Source organism: Cynocephalus volans, chromosome 3, assembly GCF_027409185.1.
Source record: "Cynocephalus volans isolate mCynVol1 chromosome 3, mCynVol1.pri, whole genome shotgun sequence".
NCBI classification, from domain to species: domain Eukaryota; kingdom Metazoa; phylum Chordata; class Mammalia; order Dermoptera; family Cynocephalidae; genus Cynocephalus; species Cynocephalus volans.
In genome coordinates this window covers 116,176,575-116,197,449 of record NC_084462.1, presented here as the reverse complement: position 1 = coordinate 116,197,449, position 20,875 = coordinate 116,176,575, and the positions used below count along the sequence as shown (strand labels likewise).

The 20,875-nt window shown below is 36.3% G+C and overlaps 1 protein-coding gene across 7 annotated transcripts in view; it reads left to right on the top strand.

Moving 5' to 3' along the window:
* Positions 1 to 20,875, top strand: part of HECTD1 (HECT domain E3 ubiquitin protein ligase 1) — an 84,626-nt gene that overhangs the window by 9,879 nt on the left and 53,872 nt on the right. For all 7 annotated transcript variants that reach the window (XM_063088333.1, XM_063088336.1, XM_063088332.1 and 4 more), the window contains exons 3-10: positions 8,049 to 8,283; positions 11,003 to 11,230; positions 11,777 to 12,058; positions 12,155 to 12,425; positions 13,303 to 13,379; positions 13,464 to 13,562; positions 14,841 to 14,955; positions 15,532 to 15,706. In XM_063088333.1, the coding sequence (XP_062944403.1) occupies positions 8,049 to 8,283; positions 11,003 to 11,230; positions 11,777 to 12,058; positions 12,155 to 12,425; positions 13,303 to 13,379; positions 13,464 to 13,562; positions 14,841 to 14,955; positions 15,532 to 15,706 (1,482 nt within the window). The remainder of the gene's footprint in view (positions 1 to 8,048; positions 8,284 to 11,002; positions 11,231 to 11,776; positions 12,059 to 12,154; positions 12,426 to 13,302; positions 13,380 to 13,463; positions 13,563 to 14,840; positions 14,956 to 15,531; positions 15,707 to 20,875) is intronic.

The window sequence follows — 20,875 nt, the reverse complement described above, 5'->3', positions numbered from 1 at the left end:
TAAATATTGGAATTGGACTTATTCCCTTTTGCTTTGAGAGGGAAAGCCTTATTTAAACTGCTGTATATCAAGAGTTATTTTTAGCTGAGCAATACAAAGTCAAGGCTGGGAGCAGAGGCAAACATGGAATAAAAAATGAGATGGATCAAACAATGTTATTTATTATTTTCAAGAAACCAGATTTATTCGTCTTTTTCAGTTAAAATGTGTTTTACTTTATTTTATAAAGGAAGTACTCAATTTACAGATCGTATTCAATAAAATGTATGTACTGTAGATAACGTTATTTACTTTAAAAAAAAAAGTTTAATTTCCTCATGTCAGTCTTCTGAAATCTTGGCCCAACTCCAGGTGATATAATCTGGAAAAAGCATATGGTAGTCCTAGTACATAAAATATTACAGTTCCCAGGGAAATGCTTTCTCTTTGGAATCTCATGAAACTTTCTTTGTTCTTGTTTTAAGATACTTATCTCTACTTCCATCAGGGAAAGATACTGACTTCATTGCAGGTAGCATTTTGGAAACCAGTGCTTAAATCTGGAGTCATCTGAAGATTCTTCTTAATCTCATTTGTGTGGTTTACTAGTCTGACAGGAATTTTGTATAGACTGATTGATATTAAAGTTTCCTAATTAGGCTACCTGTTGGTCTGTAAATTGGTATTGTAGTATAGTACTGGGTTTATTATATAAAAATAATTTTTACCTGTAATGTAAGAGGTAAATATTTAGCAAGTTTAAAGTTTTGAGTAACTGACTTCTGGTCAAGATGGCAGAATAGATGGTCCCCAAAGTCACTCTCTCCCACAAATCAACCAATTTACAACTATTAAAAAGCAATGACAGCCAAGCTGGGGCCGCTAGAGCTCAGGGGAAGAGGAGAGACCTACGGAGTGCATGAAGGCAGGAGAAGCCACGATGAGAAAGAAACTGCTCCATTCATTTAGAGCCCAGTCTGCTTCAAGGCTGGAGCTGGCAAAAGCCGCAGCTGTGCCCTTCAGATGGAGTTGCTTGGAGTCTACAGGGGAGAAGAGGGCCTTGGTGGTCCCAGGCCGGCAAGAATATTAATAGGGTTCCCGTGAACCCACATAGGAGCGAGGAGCCACTCAGAGGCCAGTGAGTCACCGCAAGGGACCGGAGTGTGGCCTGTCTCATGGGAAGTATTTAGAGCACAGGCAGTAGGGGAGAGGGGCCTACCATGAGAACACTGGGGCACAGTAAGGACAGCTGATCTGCCCCTCAACCAGTGCAGGACCACTCAGTGGAGACTGGTCAGGAATATGGAACTGCAGGGGGTGCAGTTTGCTGAAAAGACTCGGGCCCAGACCAGAGTTCCTTTACAACCCAGGTGTACCAAATCTCTGAAGTCACAGAAGTACCTATAAAGTCAACCATTAAACCTGAGCTGCACAAAAAACCTTCCCCAGGGAATCAGCAGCAAAGCAACAATTTAGCTCAACCACAGAGCTCAAGTACTGGTCCCCACAGGAAGTTCCCCCATTTTAAAAGTAAGCAAAGGACAACAAATTAGTTCCAGTGCAGAGTTTCAGTGGTAGGAACAGGAAATAATCCAACACAGAACTGAAAGAAAAAACAAAATATCCATAGACCAGAGACAAAACTTGATATTAACTAGTAATGGTCTCACATCACCAAAGAACACTTATAAAACCTAGAAGGACTGGAAGTCCCCTGGGAGACCAAGCCAGGGATGAGGGAGGGCTGGGGGCCTCAGCCATGCCCCCTGACACTTGCAACCAGTCCTGAGGGTGGGAGGTCCTAGGGCCTTAGCCACCAGCACCCGCCCCCTGCCACGCAACCAGCCCAGTGATGAACAAGCCACTGCTGGAAGCCCCCTGGTCTCCTGTGCAGGAATGGGGGGGGGTGCCACAGGCGTCAACCCCACCCCTCCTCCTTCCTCCTTCTCTCACCCTATTTCCTTCCCTTTTCCCTTTCCCGCTCCCCCCAACTGCTCCGCAACATCATGGAATGTAAAATAAATAAATAAATTTAATTTAATTTAAAAAAATTTTTGAGTTAACTGTAATTCTTTACAAGATTTTGTCCCATAGATGTATAATTTTAACATTATTCAGGAAGGGTTGTGATTATTTTATGTGTGATATTTAATTTTTTGAAAATTTATTTAAATTACATATGGTAAGGTTTGTTTTTTTTTATTTGTACAGTTCTATGAGTGGTGTAACCACCATCACAGTTGAAATTCAGAACAATTTCTATCATTGTTTATATAGTGGTAAAACTTTTCTTTTTCCATTACCCCAAAACATTTTCTAGTGTGTCCGTTTGAAGGCAAACCTTTGCTCCACCCTAGTGCCTGGCAACCAGTGGTCTGTTCTCTATTGCTATAGTTTTTCTACTTTTCCAGAATGTTGTGTAAATGGTATCATACATATAGTATGTAGCCTTTTGAGTTTCTTTCACTTAGCATATTGCATTTGGGATTCATTTCCATTGCTGTGCATATCAATAGTTTCTTCCCTTTAATTGCTAGGTAAATTACATTTTATGGATGTATCAAGGTTGATTTATCCTTAATCTGAAGGACATTTGGGTTTTTCCAGTTTTGGTGATTATGACCAAAGCTGCTGTAAATATTGGCATACAGATTTTTATGTTAACCTGAGTTTTCATTTATTCTGAAATTATTAGATATAAATTTGAAAAGATGTACAATTAGGAAAACTGATTTCACTAATTCATATTGAAATGCAAAGGACTTAGACTAGCCAAAACAACTTCGATAAAGAACAAAGTTGGAGAACTAATGCTGCTATATTTCAGTAATTATTATACAGCTACGGTAACAGACAGTGTGATATTGGTGTAAAGAAAGACAAGTAGATCAGTGGAAGAAAATAGGAAGTTTAGAAATAGACTCACATACCTTGAAGTTGATACGACAAGCAAACAGAAAGGCCATTGTTGGGTGGGAGGGGGGAGAGGGAGGAGGGAGGGGAGTTTTGGTAATGGGCCACAATAATCAACCACATTGTATATCGACAAAATAAAATTAAGGAAAAAAAAAAGAAATAGACTCATATATGGACAAACTTATTTTGATAAAGGTACAATGGCAGTTCAGTGGAAAAAGGATAGTTTTTTTCAGGGTGCTAGAGCAATTGGATATTCATATGCAAAAAAAATTGAACTTTAATCCATACCTCAAACCACATGCGAAAACAAACTCAAAATAATTATAGACCTAAATGTAAAACCTGAAACTACAAGAAGAATACATAGGAGGAAACCTTTCTGACCTTGGGTTAGGCAAATATTTCTTTAGGTAAACACCAAAGCACAATCCATAAGTGAATAAATTTATATGTTTGAAGCCTTTTACTACTAATTCAGTTTTTTTAATAGATGTAGGACTATTTAGGTTATCTAATTATTCTTGAATGAGTTTCGGTAGAATGTCTTTTAAAGAATTAGTCTATTTAGGGCTGGCTGGTTAGCTCAGTTGGTTAGAATGTGGTATTGTAACACCAATGTGAAGGGTTTGGATCCCCATACTGGCCAGCCACCAAAAAAAAAAAATTAGTCTACTTAATGTACATTATATATTTATGGGCCTACAGTTGTTTGTGACATTTCCTTTTGTCCTTTTGATTTTGGTTTCATTCATTTTCTGTATTGTTTTTCTGTTTTAAGTTTTATTGATTTTTGCTATTATTTCTGCTTTGGTTTTGGGTTTAATTGGCTTTTCTTATTTCTAGTTTCTGAGGTGGAAGCTGAGGTTGCTGATTTGAGATCTTAAGCATTTGATGTCATAAATTTCTCTTTACATAGTACTTTAGTTGTATTCTACAAATTTTGATGTTGTATATTCATTTTCATTGTTCATTTGTATTGAGATTTTGTAATTGGCTTTTTAGTTCCAAACAAATACTATTAACCTACATTTAAGTTGAGGACTATTGTTAGGAATCCTATAATAGAGTTAAAAAAATTTTTTTTAAAGAAAATTTTTTTAAGAATTGTGTGTAATGTGATGATTATATCTCCTATTTTCACTTGAATAGTGTGTCTTTTGTTGTTGTTGTTGTTTTCTTTGTTTTTGGTGGCTGCGTGGTATGGGGATCTAAACTCTTTGACATTGGTGTTACAACACCACTCTCCACCTGAGTGAGCTAATCGGCCAGCCCTGAAAAGTATGTCTTTATAATCACTTAAAATTTTTATCATTTCAAGGGTTCTAGTGAGTTAACTAGTGATGATACCAAATTTTTGGAATGTTTCTTGAATTGCAAAACAGTCCACTGACTTAAGAAGAATTTCTCTTCTATGGAAACTGAATTATCTGTTATTCAAGTTACATTGTTTACCTTAGATAATTTTGACCTATCTTGAGTTCATATGCTATAATTTCATATAGTGAAAATTTATTTGCTATGCTAGTTCATCACAATAAAAATTAATAGGTATACCAAGGGGAAATAATATCTATTCAAGCCATTAAGATAAAAAGGAAATTTATGTTCTTTGTTTTAAAAACCTGATTTATAAGCAACTGAATTTATAACAGAATAAACTTTTGAGCATATTGACTCCATTATGTAAATATTGTTAACTTGAGGTCTCTAAATACATTAACTTTGAGTTAACTTTCAAAGATTTTTTATGTAAATCCTTTTGCTAATACATATCATGTAAAATAAAGGATAGTTATATACATGTTATATTACGTTTTAAATAAAATAAAAATTATATACAGGCTAAGTATTCCTAATCTGAAAATTCGAAATCCAGAATGCTCCAAAATCTGAAACTTTTCGAGTGCCACCATGACACTACAAGTGGAAAATTTCACATCTGATCTTGTGATGGGTTGTAGTCAAAACTTTGTTTCGTGTACAAAATTATTTAAAATAATGTTATAAAATTACCTTTAGGCTATGTGTGTAAGGTGTATATGAAGCATAAATAAATTTCGTGTTTATACTTGGGTCCCATCCCCAAGATATCTCATTATGTATATGCACATATTCCAAGCATTTTGGATAAGGGATATTCAACCTATAAATGAAATATTAAACCTATAGTGGTTGCTAGAAGATTGATGAGTTTTACATAGAATTTCTTGCTTTGTTTTTAGGGATCTGACTTGGTCTTTAACCTTTTTTATATAAAAAGTAAATTTTAGTTATTTTTTCTGTTAGTGAAATGATTTTCAAGAATTCAACCATAAAGCCATGAACTATTTGCCTTAAATTGATTGCTCTATTAAAGTGACATTCACGCAAATGAAATGGGTCTAATCTATCTCCCCACTTCCAATTTTCTTTTGGATTAGCAGTTAATGTATTTATAATAATGACTAATAGTAATGTGAATTTTTATTGGCAAAAATCACAGAAAGAAAATCGTTATCATATCACTAGTTTAATAGGAATGTAGAAGACTTACTTTGGTTCTCTTTAAAACCTAAATGCAAAATTAGTGATTTTACATATATAGTTGACTGTTGAACAACACTGGTTTGAACTATACCAATCCAGTTTTATGCAGATTTATTTCAGTAAATATACATACGGTATTGTAAGTGTATTTTCTCTTTCTTATGATTTTCTTAATAACAATTCCTTTTCTCTAGCTACTTTATTGCAAGAACACAGTATATAATACATATAATACAAAATTGGTGTTAATCAACTATTTGTGTTATTAGTAATGCTTCTGGTCAAGAGTAGGCTATGAGTAGTTAAGTTTTTGGAGGTTCACAGTTGTACTAGGATTTTCAACTGCACAGGGGGTTGGTGTTCCTAAACACTGCATTGTTTGAGGGTCAACTGTATATATGAATACTCCTTCAATACCTTCTCCATGTTGAAAAAGTAACTCAAGAGTTAGAAAAACAATTTTTTTCCTGTTAATAGCCAAAAATATAAGAGATGTTTTGTACTTTACCGTTAAAAAGTTCATGAAGCAGGTTTTTATTATACCTGGCATAAAATAAGCTCCTATGTATGCTGACCATCTTTATATTTCTCTTAGGAATAAAATTGATCACAATTAAAATTTGAGACCCTATGAAGTTAGAACTTTCTGGGGTTTTGTTTGTTTGCTTTAAACTGGCTTTTTAAACCATACTTGTTCAAGAGATTCTTCACATTTTGGGGACACAGCCAGGACCATCATTATTCCTCAAGTTAGCAAATACTACATTTGCCCCATGAAATGTAGAATGTTTATACTAAACGTTTCTTATAAATTTTCTTTTATTTTGGTTTTGTCTTAAATTTTATTTTTCGATGTGCAGTTTTGTACTGGATAAAATAGATGAATAATTTTCTTTTTAACATAAATCTTAGGGTAATCTCTTCTTGTCATTTGATGCATGGACTGTCAACTTTGACATTTATACTTTATTCAAAAGCTACTGTTTTCTGGGGCCGGCCCGTGGCTCACTCGGGGGAGTGTGGTGCTGATAACATGAAGGCCACGGGTTCGGATCCCATATAGGGATGGCCGGTTAGCTCACTGGGTAAGTGTGGTGCTGACAACACCAAGTCAAGGGTTAAGATCCCCTTACCAGTCATCTTTAAAAAAAAGCTACTGTTTTCTAAAGAAAAAAAAAAACTTTTTTAGACTATTGTTCCTTTGTAGTATTAATACTTACACAGTCTCTTCTCATCTGTTCCATTTACCACATATGCAAATGTAGAGAATAACAATAATGCTTAAAATTCTGATATGCTAGGCCATCTTCTGATTTTACCTGAGGGCTAGGGGACTAGCTCCTGTAACCTAGCCTCAAAGCATTTCATTCCTGACTTAGGAAAATTACAAGTGACTACATGTCATAGGTTGCCAGTGTTGTTGGCTAATGAAAACCACCTATTTAATCAATGATTGTTTGGTCATTGAATGAAAGAGGTCTTCCAAAATCTTTTTTAATACAATTTTTGCTGCTGGACCCCTTAAGTCAAGAATCATCTAAGCAGGTATTAAATAGTAGAGTTAGAGATAGTTTGACTTTCGTTCAGATATTTTTTAAAGCTACCAATGGTACGGGAAGCACTCACTTGAATCCACTAAAAATGGAGGAAAATAATTCCACTAACGTGTTGAGAATATTACCTTTTCTGTTATCTGTAGCTTATAGTTTAGTGTTTGTAGAGAAGTTAGAATAATGTATTTGATGTCACATAACTGATATTTCTACTTAGTGTAAATTATGATCTTCATATTTTAAGTATTAATAAAATATAGGGAGCATTATTGATATCTCACAAATTCTGTTTTTGATGAAACTATCTTATGCAGGTTTATGTAACAGGCATCAGACTATTCAAGGGGATGAAGAGGAGCTAAAGTTAGTTAGTTCAACATGGTGCCACATACTGAGCTAAGTGTTTAATGTATATGGTTTCATAACAATCTGTGTACTTCATAACAATCATATTAGTAGGTATTGTTCAGGTATTATCTTTGCTTTTACAAATGAGGAAGCAAGCCTCAGAAAAGTCACACAGCCACTATTCTGTTTTACCCTGGTCTTTTAGACCTAAAATCACTGCTTGTAAAACATGAATTGAACAATGTCCCTGGCCTTCAGGGATTATTATGTAAATAAGGAAGTAAAATAATACTTTAAACAGTGTATGCTGGTTTTATGAGGTTTTAGAAACATGAAAGTACTGCTTAACTATTTGGGGAGCTTAGGGAAGATTTTACAGAGCAGTTGGTGTTTGAGCTGTATAGTGAATAAGAATTTTTTAATTTTTATTTTTTGGCAGCTGGCTGGTATGGGGGTCCAAACCCTTGATCTTGGTGTTATAATACCATGTTCTAACCAACTGAGCTAACCAGCCAGCCCTACTTTTTTTTTTGTGTGTGTGTGTGTGTGTGTGTGTGTGATTCTTTTTGGCATCTGGCAGGTACAGGGATTGCACCCTGGACCTTAATGTTGTCAGCACAACACTCTAACCAGGCTGAGCTAACTGGCCAGCCCCTATTTTGTTAGTATTTTGGTGTTAAGGATTTAGTAATCCAAGGTGTAATATGATTTCTTTCACTACAGATGTCCTCCTCGCACTTTCTTACCAGCCCTCTGCAAAATTTTTCTTGATGAAAGTGCTCCAGACAATGTCTTAGAAGTGACAGCTCGTGCTATAACATACTACCTGGATGTATCTGCAGAATGCACCCGAAGGATTGTTGGGGTAGATGGAGCTATAAAAGCACTTTGTAATCGTTTGGTTGTAGTTGAACTTAACAACAGGACTAGCAGAGACTTAGCTGAACAATGTGTAAAGGTAAGTAGTATTTATTGGCCCACTTGAATATCACTTAGAGAATAAAAAATATATTTTTCTAAAAAAAATAAAATTCTTTCTATCATCATTCTTACTTTATTGAGAGTGGTTGAGAACAGTGGAAATCACATACCTTGTGGGACCAAAGGAGGTCCCATAGGTAGGACTTGGGAAAAGAAATCTTCTCTTTGAAGGGAAATTGTAGGTCACTGATAAGTTCTTCTGTACTGCTTCAGTTTTCTTCGGTTCCTGGTAGCCACTAACACTGAGATAGGTTATCCTTTTTCTTACCCAAAATGATTTTGTATGAAAATAATAACAATCACCAACACAACTAACACTGACCATCAGTGGCAGGCATTATTCTAAGCACTTTAAGTGTATTAACTTTTTTAATCTTCATGACAACTCTGTATGAGGTAGGTGCCATTAATACCATCATTTCTATTTTACAGATAAAAAATAGTCAGTTATACCAAGGTTAAGTAACTTGCTTGGGTGTTATGCAAGTAGTGAGTGGCAGAGCCAAGATTTTATTTTATTTATTTATTTATTTATTAATTTTTGACTTTATTTATTTTTTTATTTTTATTTCTATTTTATTTTATTATTATTATTATTATTTTAACTTTTATTTTGTCGATATACATTGTGGTTGATTATTGTTGCCCCTTACCAAAACCTCCCTCCCTCCTCCCTCTCCTCCCTCCTTCCCAACAATGTCCTTTCTGTTTGCTTGTCGTATCAACTTCAAGTAATTGTGGTTGTTATATCTTCTCCCCCCCCCTCCGGTTTTCTTTTGTGTGTGTGTGTGTGTGTGAATTTATATATTAATTTTTAGCTCCCACCAATGAGTGAGAACATGTGGTAATTTCTCTTTCTGTGCCTGACTCGTTTCACTTAATATAATTCTCTCAAGGTCCATCCATGTTGTTGCAAATGGCAGTATTTCATTCGTTTTTATAGCTGAGTAGTATTCCATTGTGTAGATGTACCACATTTTCCGTATCCACTCATCCGATGATGGACATTTGGGCTGGTTCCAACTCTGAGAGCCAAGATTTTAAATTAGGCATTTGAAGATTAGGAAGTCTGATTCCAGGGCCCATGGATTTACCTTTTTCCTATACTCCCTTTAGAGTAAGCTGTTTTATTTTATTCCTTGTGGGACTAATTATAAACTTTATGCAAACCTAAAATCACCAGTACTGGGTCAGTGATTTGTTGCAACTGCTTAGTGAACACACTTAGATTTTGCATGTTTCTCTTTTTTATGATTCCTGCTTTACTCTTTTGATTCTTGCTGCTCTGTCATCAGTTCTCAAACTATTTTGTCTCAGGATCTCTTCACAAGTCTTAAATAATTGAGCAACCTTCCAGAGACTTGGTTTATGTAGGTTATATTTATTTATGTTTACTATATTAGAATTTAAAATTGAGAAATTTAAAAATATTAATTTATCGTAAACTCATTACATGTTAACTTACATAACGTTTTTAGTGAAAAATAACTATTTCCAAAGCAAAGAGAAAATTAGTGTGAAGACTGGCATTCTTATGCATTTTGCAAGTCACTTTAAAAACCTCTGGCTTAAAAACCTGTATTCTTATATCTGCTTCTTCATTCAGTCTGGTGCAATATCACACTTCTTGTAGCTTCTGGAAAACTATACCTTACACTCATGAGAGAATGAGAGTGGAAACAAATAGTGTTATAGTATTATTATCAAACCAATTTAACTTCCAGCCTCCTTGAAAATGTCTTAGGGACCTGGGGTGCCTGGACTACACTTTGAGAACTTTCTGCCTCTGTGCCTGTAGATTTATTTCTGTTATACCTGTAGCCTCAGAGGTAAAGGTATCTGTTATCCTGTTTAAGGCTTTTTTTCTCCTCTTATTCCTTTCTTCCACTCCACACATGTAGTTCACGATCAAGTCTTTTTCTATTTATTTCCTTCTGTTTGTCCCTGCTGTTATTTTCTTAGTCAAGCCCTCATCCTCTCTTAAATATTAATGCTTGAATTTTTACATTTGCCCCCAAACTCTCCCTGTACCCATTCACCATACTCTTATTAACTGGAAATCTGATTATTTTATTTCCCTGCTTAAAACATTTTTCTTGCTAAATTTCTGGTATACTTGTAAGATTGATGGACCTTGTTAATATTAACTCTATAGTTGTACCTGAACATCTTAAACATCAACATGATTTAGAAAATAAAAGTTGATTTTTAATGTTTTGATATTTATAGTTTAAGTATGAGGATGATGAATAGCAGTCATAGCTAGTGTTTATCCGACTTTTTTTTTAATGTCTAGGAGCTTACAGGCTTTTCTAAATTACTTGTAGTTCCTTAGCTTGTCATGCATGTTTTACCATCTATACCCAAACTGTCCAATATGGTAGCCATATATGACTAATCAGCACTTCAAATGTGGTTACTTAAATTGAGATGTGTTGTAAGTATAGAATGTACATGCAGTTTTGAAGACAATACTAAAAGAATGTAAAGTATATCAGTAACTTTTTATACTGATTACATGTTCAAGTGATGATGCCTTGGATATATTGGGTTATGTAAAATCTATTATTAAAATTAACTTTATTTTACCTTTTTAAATGTGGCTACTAATAAATGTGGAGCATTATGTTTTCTGTGATTCTGGAAAATTAAAATTAGACTTGCATTCTTTTGTTAATTTTGTTTTACTGTTGTAGGTGTTAGAACTGATATGCACTCGTGAGTCAGGAGCAGTCTTTGAGGCTGGCGGTTTGAATTGTGTGCTTACCTTCATTCGTGACAGCGGACACCTTGTTCATAAAGATACCTTGCATTCTGCCATGGCTGTAGTATCAAGACTCTGTGGCAAAATGGAGCCTCAAGATTCTTCTTTAGAAATTTGTGTAGAGTCTCTGTCTAGTTTATTAAAACATGAAGATCATCAGGTAAATAAACTGCTGTTGTATACTTTTTTTTCAAGAAGTGATTTTTATAGTGTTCCCAATTTATAACTATGCTACACTTTAATTTGAACTTTTTACTTGATGATGTAGAGGAAATTCTATTTTCTTTTTCATTTGATATCTCTATATGGTATATTAATCTTTTCAGTTTATATTAGGAGATTATCTTGGCAAAAGTTGTACGTAATAGTAGTTAGTATTTTTGAGCTTTTACTGTCCATCTAGATTCTTTATATGTATTATCTCACTTAAGCTGGCACAATGGGATATATTTACCATTATTCTCATTTTACAGATGAGGGAGCTGAGGCCTTCAGCAATTAAGTAACTAGCTGAGGCCTCAAGCAATTAAGTAACTTCCTTATGTCATATGGTTAGCAGAATGTGGAGCCATTATTCAGACATGGACAGATTATATGCTTTATCACTTTGCTTTAGATGCCTTTCTTATAGTGTCAGTATTGCAATAATCAGTACTATCCCTTTTTAGGTTAATTTAATCCATGTGCCTATTGTTTACACCATTAGGTTTCAGATGGAGCTCTGCGATGTTTTGCATCACTTGCTGACCGATTTACCCGTCGTGGTGTTGACCCAGCTCCATTAGCCAAGCATGGATTAACTGAGGAGTTGTTATCTCGAATGGCTGCTGCTGGTGGTACTGTATCAGGACCATCCTCAGCATGCAAACCAGGTCGCAGCACCACAGGAGCCCCTTCCGCAACTGCAGATTCCAAATTGAGTAACCAGGTGTCAACAATTGTAAGTCTACTCTCGACACTTTGCAGAGGCTCTCCAGTAGTAACACACGTAAGAATGTTTTTGAATCTCTGCTTTTTAATCTTTCAGAAAAAATGTTTTTGTAGAATGCCGATATATTAAACTTTCCCCCCATTTTCTTTCTAGGATCTCTTGCGGTCAGAGCTTCCAGATTCAATTGAAAGTGCACTGCAGGGTGATGAAAGATGTGTGCTTGATACCATGCGTTTGGTTGACCTTCTCTTGGTGCTATTGTTTGAAGGACGAAAGGCTTTGCCAAAGTCTAGTGCTGGATCTACAGGCAGAATCCCAGGACTCCGGAGATTGGATAGTTCTGGGGAGCGCTCACATCGGCAGCTTATAGACTGTATTCGAAGTAAAGATACTGATGCACTCATAGATGCAATTGACACAGGAGGTCAGAAAATATTTTTTAAAATATTAAAAGAAAACTGGAATAAGGAATCATATAGGCAATTTCCAGTTTCTAGTTTTTAGACAATAATCTTGGCAATTGTGCCAGATAACTGAGTGGCCAACCCCTTCAGTATTCTCTTTTTTCCCTATGTATACCTGCATAATTATCAGCTGGTGCATGGTAAGACCTGAATAAACGCTAAAACCTGAATTAGTGAAACTTCTCTAGTTTGAAATTGGCCTGTTTTATCGCCTGAAGGAAATGCTGTCAATTCTAGGGTGAATCGCAGATTGAATTTAGGCTGTCGTTTCCTCAAGATTGATGGAAACTGACATGAGTGAATTATAGTAATATATAGTAAATTTTGTAGACTGCTACATGAGGTGATGAGCAAATACAAATTAGTGAAAGATACTTCTGGGTCATCAGCATTGTTCATGTTCTTTGAATTACAGATGTGGAAATTTATTTCCACAGTTATGTTATGAAGCAACTAGTACCCTGTTGTGTTATATATGCAGCGTCGAAAAGTTTGTAGAAAGATCCGTATTTCTTTTAATTCTGTTTTTCCAAGAATTTTTTGAAGTACCTTTGTATTTAGTTTTTTCTTTCCTTATTTCATGTTTATTTTTAAGGGTTAAAGCCTTGTGAATCCTCAATGGTTTAAAAATTTTAGAATACCTCTTTTAGTTGACCTTAGATTTGCTGATTATTTGTTGCTTTATGGTTGACCTAACTATTAAAAACAATCTCTTGGCTTTGTACTTAGTGGCTTATTAATAACGATCTTTAAATGGTTCAAACTTTAGAAAAGTTTAGTATTACTTTATTAGCTTTAAAAATAAGTTTTTTGCTTTTTTTTCCTTCAAACTTTCAGCCTTTGAAGTAAATTTTATGGATGATGTAGGCCAGACTCTATTAAACTGGGCCTCTGCTTTTGGAACTCAGGAAATGGTAAGCTAATAAATAATACTAGTATTTTAGATCAAAGATAGAACTATTAATAAAGCAATATCATAATTCTTTATCATTTTACAGGTAGAATTTCTTTGTGAGAGAGGTGCTGATGTTAATAGAGGTCAAAGGTCATCATCATTACATTATGCTGCATGTTTTGGAAGACCTCAAGTAGCAAAGGTAAAATCCAGGTTTTTATTTTTTTATTTTATTTCATTTTTTGGCAGCCAGTATGGGGATCCAAACCCTTGACCTTGATGTTAAAATCCAGGTTTTAAAATTATTAATTTTTAATATTTACATTAATAATATCTATTGGCGATCTCTCCATATTAGTGTACAGAAAGAACTTTTTTATATCTGTATATTTACCCTGTGTGGATGTACTACAAGTTTATTCAGCCAGTCACCTATTGCCAAACACATGGTTGTTTCTAGTTTCTTTGGCTCTTAGACAAGCAAAGGACTTTGGAGAGTTCTTTTTACAGTTAGAGAATTTGAGGTCCACAGAGGTCAAATGAAAAGGTCAAATCAGATCTTTGATCTAGATCTCTAGAATCTTCCTATTGTTAAGAAATTTGGCATAGTGCAAGGTGAATCCACTCTGAAGGCAGGCACACCTAGATTCACGCTCAAAACAGACCACGTGATCTTGGACAAGTTTCTAAGTTTGATTTACAGTTTTATCTGTAAAATGGGCATATATTTCTAGCAAGAATATTGTGAGAATAAGAAAACATACATGTAAAGCACTTACAGTAGTTAGCACATCTTAGGTGCTCAAATGATAGCTGCCGTTATTGTTACCATTATAATAAAACTTTTGGCAACCGTTCAGTAGCTTTCTAACCTGGGAAAGAGGATTTTTCAAGCTGAAATTCTGTCGGTTTTAATTGGTTAGTTTTGAGAGAGAATGTTGCTTCTAAGGGTGATTAAGTAATATTGAATAAGCAAAGCAGATTTTAGAGTTTCTATTTCAGGTATTTTAAAAGTCAGCCAGTTAATAAAAAATTTTTTTATTGAGGCATTTTCATTAAAGTAAGTAGTCTAAACATGAGATTATGAAAGGTTTAGAGTGATGTCAGTGAAAATAGAGGTGAAGGACAAATATTGATGACTTTTAGTCAAAGAATTAACTTAATAATTGGCTGTATATAGGAAATGGTGAAGTTGATTGCCAGATCACAAAGTAACTAGTACCTCTGTTAAAGTAAAGAAATTGGGAGGAGCAGTTTGATGTAGAAAGTGCTAGGTTCAGAAGGGAACATACTTAATTTGAGGTGATAATAAATAACCCAGTGAAATTAATCTATAATTTTTTTCAGTATAAGTGCAAAGGCAGAGATTTGGTTTGGTACCTGCTTAATTAAGTAATTCTGGAGAATCTTTATATTACAGAGTTGGATATCCAAGAAATAACGTAGTGTTATATTCAAATTAAATGCTTTTCTTCTCTAGACTCTGTTACGGCATGGGGCAAACCCAGATCTGAGGGATGAAGATGGGAAAACTCCGTTAGATAAAGCTCGAGAAAGGGGCCATAGTGAAGTAGTAGCTATTCTTCAGTCTCCAGGTAAGTGGTAAATTCTTTCCTTTTAAGCCATGTGCTATTACTTTTCAGCTTTATTTCCATAGAATAGCTTTTTGTAGACACATTAGCTTTATATAAGTTATCTGTTCCTATGAAGTCAGTTACATGTGTATGTCCTTACATTTGATAAACCTTTAACAGCTTACTATTCTGTGTTCTTTGAGTCTATGACTGCATGATTCCAGAATGACCAAAATCTAAAAAGTTCAAGGGATGTGGGAATGTCAGGTAAAGAATTATTGGGTATTGTGTAGATAAAGTAGCTTGACCAGCTTTTTAAGTTTTCACAGTTGATGAATACAGAGCTTCTCTGAAATAATTTTTGGAATCAAGTGTAGTATTCAAAATTATCTTCTAATTTGTTATTCAGCTACTTGAAGGTACTAATGTTCTTTAGTATTCTTAGAAACACCATCAGTAGGTACATTGTTCTAATTTCAGCTTATTCATTGTTAATTGGAGATAATTATAGTTTGAAGTTGGGTAAATCTTCAGACTTTTTCCTTGAAAGAAAAAATTTCCAAAAAAAGTATTTCTTTGAACAATACTTGTCTGCAGGTGATTGGATGTGTCCAGTTAATAAAGGAGATGATAAGAAAAAGAAAGATACAAACAAAGATGAAGAAGAATGTAATGAGCCCAAGGGAGATCCAGAAATGGCACCCATATACTTGAAAAGGTTATTGCCAGTGTTTGCGCAAACATTTCAGCAAACTATGCTGCCTTCAATAAGGTAGTTATTCATACTATTTATACTTTTAGTTAAATTATAACAATTGTATAGTTTTATTTATCTCCCTTTTCTAGACAGGTTTGAGGATTTTTTTAAACATTAAAAAGATTCGGTAAGAATAAAAATTAGATTGGAAGTGGGAGAAGGAGTTTAGAAAATCAATAGGATTGGTATGTTAGTCCATTTTTGTGTTGCTATAGCAGAATACCTGAGACTAGATAATTTATAAAGAGGTTTATTTGGCTCATAGTTCTGGGACAGCTGTATCTGGCATGGGCCTCAGGTTGCTTCTACTCATGGCAGAAAGCTGCAGGCAGCCGGCAGATACAAGGGGGTGGTGGATGCAGGGTCTTTTATACCAGCTCTCACGGGAATTAATAGAGTGAGAACTCACTCACTACCCCCACCACTGAGGGAGAACATTAATCCATTCATGAGAGATCTACCCCCATGACTCAAACAGCTCCCAGCACTGCCACAGTGGGGATCAGATTTCCACATGAGTTTTGGGGGGACAGCATGTTTGAACTTTTTCAGTTGGATTCTTAACACTTTTTAAAATAGCTCCCTGAATATTAACTCTAGAGAAATTTTGATAAATATAGCAAACACTTTAATGAGCTTTATGGAGGCCTGCTCGTAGGGTTGGTGTGAGATGGCCACTGGAGGAATTACACAGACAAGTGAGAGTTTACTTGCTTATTACACCTTTGCAGGCTAGTAAGGACGTATGTGAGTGACAATACAAGGTAAATGATAGATTAGACATATAATCAGAGTTCTCTAGGCATATATGAGGGTACTTTAAAAAGTTTGTGAAAAAATATAATTAAAAAAATATGAATCTTTCCATGAACTTTTTGAAGTACCCTCATAGATTATGTAACAACTAATTGGGCTGGGCAAATTGGAGAAGATTTTCAAAGGTGAAAGTTAAATTGTGGTTTAAAGGATACTTAAAAGTTTTCTGGGCAGCGTAGGTTTGGAAGCAAGGGTGGGGAACAGTAGTGCAAATGCATAGAGGTATGAGTCCATCTATCAGCAAGTCCTGATGGCTTTCCCTATATAGTGTATCTATAGCCTGACGTTGCTGTCCATCTTTTGCCAGTGCTCTGGTCCAAGTTACCATAGACTGAAGTTTGACTATTGCAGTAGTCTCTTAACTAGTCTTTCTGCTTATTTTCTCTCTTGCCCTTCTACTATCTGTTTGTACATATTATATGAATATAATTATATTTTAAAACCAATTATATATTGCTTTCCAGTTAGAACCCTCCTTAGCTTCTAACTGGCCGTAACTAAAACTCCTTTACCCCCAAGCTTATATGATCTTATATAATCCTCACTTAGCTCTCTAACCTCATTTAGCACTAACTCCTGGCCCATTACCCTTGCACTATGGTAGCCTTCTTTCTATTTTTGGAACACTCCAAATACATCTCTACCTTAGGGCTTTTGTACTTGTTTTTCATATGCTTGAAACTTTCTGTCTCCAGGTTTCTGCATGCTTTCAGATCTCCATTCAATTGTTACATCTGCTAAAATTTGACTACCTAACTTGAATTTATCACTAGAACACCTTTTACATCAATTATGTTTTATTGTCCTTTTAGAGCTTACATTATCTGAAATTTTATTTTTTAAAAAATTTAAAATTTTTTATTGTCCATCTTCCCTTTAGAGTAAGTGCCATGAAAACTGGCCTTTGGTACTGCTATCTTCCTACAAAGGCGGGGAGGTATAGAATAAGGCCTGATGCTTAGGTCCTCCACAGATATTTACTGAATGATTGACTGTGTTTTGTTAGCAATTGCATTATTGATATTAATGGAGTGCAGGATATGTTTGTAAACTTCGTAAATAATGTTAAGAAGGTAGGCTGGATCTTTTTATGACCAGTGAAGGCCTTTGTAGGCCATGTTGATGCATATGGACTTTACCCCACAGTTAAAGAAGGATTTTTAAACACCTGTGAGGAAGTTTGTTTGACACAGTCAGATTTCTGATTTGTAAAGATCATTTCAGCAGCCGGTAGGGAGGACTGGGGGAGAGTGAGAATGGGAACAGATTACTTAAGGGTTCATTGCAATAGGAACTTCAGACAATAGCAGAGGCACTGGATTGCTGGGGATAAATTCAAGAGGTTGGGAAATGGGTTGTATAGGGACTGGTGATCACTTAGACGTGATGGTTGACTACCAGGTTTTTGGCTGAGTAATTGGGAATTTGGTTTCAGTCATTTTAAGTTTAGGAGGTTTGTAGAACATGGAGTTTTGTGATATTCAGCTGCCTCAAATACCAGTATTATGAGTTGACATTAAAAATTTGAGCAATCTGCTTTAATAGGAGAGAAGTGGCAGCAAAATAATTCACTGTGAACATTTAAGAGCTTGGTTTTTAGTTTTTGGCCAAATAGCTACAGAGATGTAGGTGTTAGTGGAGCCACTTTTTTTTTTTTCCTTCTAAACAAAAAACGAACCATCTTAAGAAATGAGCAAGTTCAGTTTTGAACAGTATAATTTGGTCTGAAAATTTTATTTTATTTTATTTTTATTTTTATTAGCATATTCATTGTTACAAATCATACTTATTCTTTATGCCCCTTATCCAGTCTCTCCCCTTCCCCCTCCTCCTCCCATCCCTCCTTCCCTCTTCCCCTGCCCCCTCCCCATTCTAATAACCATAGATTTGTTCTCTCCATCTGATAAAGTTCCTCTGTTGGTTTGTTGCCTAGATGATCTGTCCGGTACTGAGACAGGTGTGATCAAGTCCTCACCTATTATTGTAAATCACATGCTTCTTTTACTCTGGAGTGTGCTTTTGTGGAGAGAGAGAACGTCTTTTTTTTTTGGTCTCCGCTGGTGCCTTTCCTTGTGTCAACGCAGTTGAGAGTCTGTCATGCCATCTGCATGGTAGCTGTGACTGCTGCTATAGAGAATAGCCATTTTGTGGCAGCCATGGCAATTGAGGTGGCTGTGGTGGGTTACCCATGTAAAAATGGTGTTTTTGGTGTGCTCTTTACCTGGTCGAGGCTGGATTCGGCTTCCTCCAGTTCCACACCTCTGGATCCTGGTGGGGCTCGTGGCAGTGGCAGCAGCTTGCCTAGTTGTGGCTGGGTTTGGCTTCTCCTGGCTCCGTGTCTCATGATAAGATGGTGTTGCAGAGCAGTTGGTGGGGAGAAGGGAAGAAGGTGGGGAGAAATAGGGTGGGAAGAGGGATAAGGAGGGGGAGCATGATTGAGGCCCATGGCCCCCTCGTCATTCCGGCAGAGAGACCAGAGGGCTTCCAGTGGCAGCTGGGTCATTGCTGGCTGGATGCAGATGTCAGGGGGATGTGGCTGAAGCCCTTGGCCCCCTCACTGCTCCAGGTTGGGAGCCCAGGGGGCTTCTGGTCCTTCTAGGTTTTATAGGTGTTCTTTGGTGGTGTTAGAACTTTCAGTTCTGTGTTGGATTATTTGCTGTTTCCATCACTTAAACTCTGCACTGAAACTAATTTGTTGTCCTTTGCTTACTTCTAAAATGGGGGAACTTCCTGTGGGGACCAGCACTTAAGCCCTGTAATTGAGCTAAGCTAAATTGCTTCATTGCTGCTGGTTCCCTGGAGAAGGCTTTTTACGCAGCTTGGGTTTTGATTGTTGACCTTATATGTACTTCTGGGTCTCGTGAGGTCTGGTATACCTGGGATGTGTGGAAACTCTGGTCTGGTCCTGAGTCTTTTCAGCAAACTGCATCCCCTGCAGTTCTGTATTCCTGACCAGTCTCCCCTGAGTGGTCCTGCGCTGATTGGAGCACAGATCAGCTGTCCATACTGTGCCCCAATGTTCCTCTGGTGGGCTCGTCTCCCCAACTGCCCATACTCCAAAGTTTCCATGGGGTGGGCTGTATGCTGGTCCCTTGCAGTGACTAACCAGCCTCTTGAGTGGTTCCTTTTTCTGTTTTCTGTGGCTCCTTGCTCCTATGTGGATCCATGGGAACACTGTTAGTGGTCTTGCTGGCCTGGGAGCCACCAAGGCCTTCTTCTCCCCTGGTGCCCCAACCAACTTCATTCAAAGGGCACAGTTGTGGCTTTTGCCTGCTCTTGCTCTGTGTGCTCACTAGGGCCAGCCTTTAAGTGGCTGGGGATCGAAATGGTGGGAGTGATCCTTTCTTTCTCTCATCATGGCTTCTCCTGCCTTCATGAACTCTGTAGGTCTCTCCTCCTCTTCCCTGAGCTCTAGCAGCCCGAGTTTGGCTGTTGTTACTTTTTAATAGTTGTAAATTGGTTTATTTGTGGGAAAGAGTGACTCTGGGGACCATTTATTCCACCATCTTGACCAGAATCCCCTGATCTGAAAATTTTAGAGGACTAGCCATCATGGCAATAAAAGAATCTTGATATATTTGGAGTAAGACTGCTTCATGATAAGAACATCAGAAAATTATAAAGTATGCGACCATATAGCAGAGTTCCCTTATTGGATGGTTGTTTTCTGTCATCCTTTTAAATGTTTGAAGATTGTCTAAACAATTTAAGCTTTAGCGTATTCGATGGTAAATTCTCCCGGGTAGTACTTAACAGACACATTTAATTATGGCTGGGAAGACAGCATATATCTTAACGAGCTCAGATTCTGGAATCAGCTCAAAGTGGGTCCAAATGCTAGCTAGCATTGCCATTTCCTAGACAAATGGCCATGGTAGAGTAATTAACCTCTTGAGCTCAATTGGTTCATCTCTGAGGTGAATATAATTATATGTAATTATAATTCAGGTGTGAGAATAAAAATTAAATGTGTGTTAAATGTTTAGCATAATCCCTAATAGAAGTATTTAAGGAGTGATAGTTTATTTCTTGGAATTATTTAGCAGTATTAAAAACAAGGGGGAATAGGTTGCAACCTAATTTTTTACCATTTCAGATTAAAATTTTGTCAAAAGAGTAAACATAATTCTGATTCAGACGGTTAAAAGAGTGTCTATATATATATTTACATTAGCTATCTGTATTGGCCTATGTACAGTGTCTGTTCAGGAAATAAAAGGCAGACAACAGATTGGTGAAAACTTCAAAACAGGATAGCAGTATCAGTGGTGGAGTATTTTGTAAAAACCTGATGATTCTGTCTGTAAGATATTAGACTGAGGACTTTTCCACTTTGCTTTAGAAGAAAGGCTACATAGAATTTTGAAG